Source organism: Odontomachus brunneus, unplaced genomic scaffold, assembly GCF_010583005.1.
Source record: "Odontomachus brunneus isolate Ranch 3 - 2012 unplaced genomic scaffold, Obru_v1 Obru_scaffold_006, whole genome shotgun sequence".
Taxonomy (NCBI): Eukaryota; Metazoa; Arthropoda; class Insecta; order Hymenoptera; family Formicidae; genus Odontomachus; species Odontomachus brunneus.
This window is the reverse complement of record NW_022639456.1, coordinates 3,855,979-3,861,464: the sequence shown is the minus strand read 5'-3', so window position 1 is coordinate 3,861,464 and position 5,486 is coordinate 3,855,979. Positions and strand designations below refer to the sequence as shown.

Genomic DNA, 5,486 nt, shown 5'->3' with positions numbered 1-5,486 from the left:
GAGAGAGAGAGAGAGAGAGAGAGAGAGAGAGAGAGAGAGAGAGAGATCGTCTGCGAATTTACTTGCGGTAGAGACACAATTGGCAGACAAACGAGAGGTATTCAGAGAGGTATTCGAGTATACTCGCGCGAAATGAGTTTCGCTCTAAAGTGTGGCGTTGCAGCGTCGCCGAAGAAACTTATTAAAATTGCCGTAATCGACCCGGAGGCCAGGTGAACGATGCAGGTGCTGCCGAGGGCAAAAACGCTACCATGCACGCAGATGGCTTGTACCGTGCACTAGCGGGATCTCCTTTCGATCTGACGATCTTTAAAATTTCATTTCCACGTAAAGCTGCTCATTAATGCACACATCGCGCGAGCTCGCGTAGACACACGCGCATGCGCGCGCGCGCGCGATAACGTCGCTTTACGTAACCCCCGCGTTTTAACCCGACGATTTATTGTGCGGTTTAATATATTCGCGGAGGACTCTGATTCAGTGCTGCGCGCGCAAGCGATATTTACGCGTAAACAACTGTGTCACTTGCTAATTATATTTACGAAGAAAATTTCGCATCGATGTTCGCTGCATGTGAGCGTGATCGTCGTCGCGTTACATTGAGGAAAATCCCTCAATTATCAGAACAAGAACACGTCTTTTGTTTGACGATCATTAGGGAAATTGATCGAACAGTTACCGTTGCAAATCACTTCTCAACATTTGTCATTTCAATAAACATACATTGTCTGAGATGCCGAACACGTATGTTTTCGTCTATTTAGGACGTTCGTTACGTCTCCATTACAAAAGTGTTGCTAAGAGCAGCAAATTGAAAGTGACAAAATATTCGTCCTCAATACATTGTTTGCTATGCCATATCAAGAAACTATTAGCTGCGGGTACTTTGTTGAATTAGCTAAACTTTTTCTCTCAGTGCAAACTGACAATCGCGTGTGCCCGTCTTGGCTATGTACAATCGATTCTTTCGCGCTCGAGCGAGATACATCGTATGCGACGTGAAATATTTTTATCTGTTTTCTCTATCGTGGAAATGATCGACGATTCCGTCGGGCCGCTAAACGAAAGGAGTACCTGGAACAATGACGCGTACTCGCGATAACGACCAAGCGCTTCGTGACTAATCGGCCTTGCCGAGATCGTCCTTGTTATCGTCGTCGTGGCGCATAACGGCGGATGAGACTTTTCGCATGGAAAATATCCAAGGGACGCGCGTGTACCACGACACGTGGCCGGCTAGACTCCTCGTCGCCTCTGAAGATACGCGTCCGATTTCGCATCTGTCTTTCGGGGCGATCGCGCGTAACGTGATTCTGCGGGCAAGAAGGTTAAATCGAGAGTCGCGTCTGCATTCGCCAATACCTAGGCGAAGGTTGTGCGCGCACGCGCGCGTGGACGTCTGCTTGCAAGCTATGCAAATGTGAAATTGGCAAAAATCGACGCTAACGAACGTGAGAATTTAGCATTTCGAGAACACAAGTTTCCAAGTCGAGTCTTTCGATGGCGGAACGTCGATACATAATCGCGTGAACATTCGTCCGATAACTCATGGTAAATGTGGCGTCTTTCCAGACGTCGTCGATCCAGACCGATCTCTCCGAGAGATGTTACGTAAGAAAATCACTTCGGATTGACCGTGAACTTAACAGCGTCGTCGTCGTCGTCGTCGTCGTCGTCGTCGTCGTCGTCATCGTCGTAGCCAATACCATTGTGGTCGTTGCAGTCGAACGCGACGCCTCCTTTTTCACGCATTCCATACGTCACTCGGTGCAACGACAATCGAATGCAGAAGCGGAAGGCGAAAAGTCGAGGCTGACGCGGAGATCAACGGAGACGAGACGGAGTTCCAAGTTTCAACTGAGAATCACGGCACGATCGTGGGTGGAGTGCATCCATCTTCATCAGCCAGATATATTAATAGCGTCACCGGACGATTATCAAGTTTGTACCTAGTAGCGAGGCGTGCATCGACCTATCTGCTGACTGCGACCACCACTCGCTCTCTTCTCACTTGCTCTAATACGTGTATCTCGAAGATATCTTTTTAATCTTTAATTTGTTCTACTTAAAAATCGGTCAGAACAAACGAGCGGATTTCTGAGCCGGTTTTTTTCGAGGGAGTAACTGGAAATTTGGCGGAACCAACTCCTCTACGTGAGAATAATTCGCGACAATACGTAAACAATTAATAATTACGACGAATCTCTTCTCCCTGCCCTGTGCAAAAGTCGTCGATTTAATGTCAAACGGATGATTGGCGGGGAATAATGACCTCTCGTGGAATTCTCGTCGCAGAGAGATCGACTGCAGATGTTGAGGAATCCGTGATTAAAATCTTACGAGGTGAATAAGAGGGCAGATGCGTGTAGGCTGACTGACTGGCTGGCTGGCAGACTGGCTGCACAGAGGTCAATAATCGCAGTCTGTTTAGCTTGGAGTGATAAAAAATGAACCGCGAGGGAGAGCGAGGAAAGGAGCGAGTGCATGAGCGAGACTCGGTATCGGAGAGAAAGAGAAGACGAGCACATGTGCTCTCGAGATACCGTGATCCTCTTCAATGCTCACTGATTAATTTCGAGAAAAAACTGACTCTGAGGAAGAGGCGTCGTTATCGCGTGTTTCCCATGTATGCAGCATCAAAGCTGATGGGATAATTGCAATTTGGCACTGTTTGCAGAAAGAGAGAGAAAGAGAGATTGTTCGGCTAAAAATAGCTCTAATTGGCAGATAATTTTGTGTATGATTAAATGTAGTAAACAAGAGTGTTTGAATGGGCGATTGTCTCGTTGAAAACTGTGTGTGTGTATGTGCGTGTGTATATTTTTTGTATCGTTTTCCTCAATGTTTTGCCTGTGCAGCATGTTATTTTTTTATATCGCGCGCAGTTGGCGCACAATTAAAAGCGTATCATTAACGTCACGTAAAACCCGTTAATCGTTACATATCATCGCAATGTCAATGCCACAATATATTTTTTTGCAGTATCTCATTATTCGTACAGACGCTTCGTTTTGTCTTGTGTCAAGCTCCAGATTGTTGTTGATAATTGGAAATCAGACTTCGCAAATTTGTTTTTTCAAACGGTAATAAAGACACATCTCCCGAGCCACCAGACGTAACTTCTTCCCGAATACCACATAAATACCGTTTTTTAACTCTCAAAAATAGTTAATTAACCGCTGCTCGAAAGATTACCAGAATCATGATCACGATAGATCTGGTTTCAGCATCATCTCATACCGGATCGCGCACATCTGAACCAGATCCGCGAACGTTAAGCGCGCGCTTTAAGCGATCGATCCTCACTTGCGCGTTAATCCGCGTGTTAATCGGGCAAGCGCCTTCAAAAAGACGTGATTTAATTGGCGCCGAACGTCGATGATTACGATTAAGCCGTGACAGATTATGAAACGCGAGTGATAAAACACAAGTAGAGTTTTAGTCGTCTACCGACTCGCCTGAAACGTTATTCAGATTAGGTGTTTCGTAATAATCTTTATGTAACCATGTTGTTACCCTTCGCTCGTATGAGGAAACCAAATCTAAAACGGTGCCGCCCGTTTGACTTTTCGAGGATCGCGAGATCACACCGTCTTTGAGATTTCGCACTTTTTTACGACCGACCGCAAAATTTCCTTTGTTTACGCACAATCTGCTTCACCTGATACGTCATTTGCTGCGTGACTAAGGTCACGTTTACGGACGATCGCGTCCGTTCGATTAAATGCGCCAGATTTTACAAAACAGCGCATTTCTTTATAAACAAAGGAACAAACATACACGCGGAAGAATTCAGAAGGCGAGGCGAATTGACCCGTTGAAAATTATCGACAATCATTAGGCGCAATAGCGAGAAACCTTGATCACGTTGCCGATAAAACGTGAGTAGACACGTGAAATCAGGGCGAGTCGAATAGCGACTCATCACGACGCAAGAGTTATCCGCGGGAATAAAATCCGTGGTCTACTCACCGAGATGAACCGCCAAGTTGTACCTCTCGAGCGCTTGACCCAGGTGACCCTTCCTCACGAGAATATCACCCTCGTGCCTGGCCCGACTGGCCTCCACTTCTCGCGGCCACCATCTCTCCACGAGTCTCTGTACAAGCACGTTCGTCTCACCCACCGTGACGATTTTCAGGCCGCACACGCGACAATTTTTCGCCGGGTCCGCGCAGTTCCTGCAATATGTATGACCGCAGGCGGCGGTCACCGGTTGACAGAGAGTGCCTTCACACAGCGGACACGCGAAGGACGCCTCGATCCTTCGTCTGGAGGTCGGCCCGGCCATGTCGTCCAGGAGCGCGGTCGCCAAGTGCTTGAGTCTCTCGGCCGGCACCGAAGTCGCGGCCAAACACCTCGAGTAGATCCCGATGGAGTCCCTGACGCGGCCGCACTCGGCCAGAGAGTCGCCGTAGCCAAGCAGCACCTCGTAGTTCGTACTCTGTTGTTTCAAGCTGCTCCGCTCGTACATCTCGGCCGCCAGGTGGTAGTCGCGCGAGGTGAACGCCTCCTTGGCGAGTTCCGTCATCGCGTCGCGTCGTGTCGCGTCGCGTCGAGCTGCGTCTGCCGCTCGCGTGTCACCCTTCGGAGAGGAGGGAAAAGGATCCTCTATCCTTCTCGAGCCAGCCACTCACTCGCGCGCTTCGTACGTCGACCGATCCGCACGGTTGAAGCCGCTCGACGCCGACTGCTGAGCGTCAGAGGCGACGTGCATCTTACGGAAAATCCGACTGTGGCAATCACGTCGGACGTCACTACGCGGAACGAGCACCTTCGCCGATAGCTACACGATTCCGATCGCGACCCGTCGATCCTCTCTCTCGGGAATCTCGCCGATGACTCACCAGCGCGCGGGGGTTGCAGCAATTGACGCAGAGTTTGACAGCTGACCGTCCACGCGATCCACGTCGTGCTGCTCCGCGACGGAGGTGAGCGTGACGCGCGCGCGCGAGACCGCTCCACACGGCACACTGGCGCACCGAGGACTGACGCCTCGGCTGTCACAGGTCAGCCGAGCCACTGTCAGAGTCGGTCAGCAGGGGATGGTGGTGGTGGTGGTGGTGGTGGTGGCGGCGGCGGCGACGGCGGCAGCAGCGGCGGAGGTGGCAGCGGCGGTGGTGGTGATGGCGGCGGCGGCGGCGGCGGCGGCGGCGGTCGTGGCGGCGGCAGTCGTGGCTGCGGTGGAGGAGTGCTCGTGGTGCAGCCACCTCCAAGACACACGAAGCCAGCGCCACGCGGCTTCGGTGTACTACGCGGGGGTGGGGAGCCGGAGGGAATTACAGAGCACGCTGCACGTAGCTCCGAGAGTGTTGCTGCTTACTCGCGCCGTGGCAGCGTGTCTGTCGCGGTGCGTAGGTGTTGGCGGCCGCACTCCCGTTGCTCCCACCCGAGGCGTCGTCGCGCCGTCGCGAGGATTGTTTCTTCTTTGTCCGCTCCGAGTGCTACTCGGTCGCCGGCTGTCATTGTAGAACGATGGCGATCTG

The 5,486-nt window shown here is 51.2% G+C and overlaps 1 protein-coding gene across 1 annotated transcript in view; it reads right to left on the bottom strand.

The window, feature by feature from the left end:
- LOC116851801 (LON peptidase N-terminal domain and RING finger protein 3) overlaps positions 1 to 5,026 on the bottom strand; it is a 29,314-nt gene extending 24,288 nt beyond the window's left edge. Inside the window, exon 1 of the mRNA XM_032831611.1 lies at positions 3,973 to 5,026. Coding sequence (XP_032687502.1) covers positions 3,973 to 4,531 — 559 coding nt within the window. The 5' untranslated portion in view covers positions 4,532 to 5,026. The remainder of the gene's footprint in view (positions 1 to 3,972) is intronic.
- Between the last annotated feature and the right edge of the window lie 460 nt (positions 5,027 to 5,486).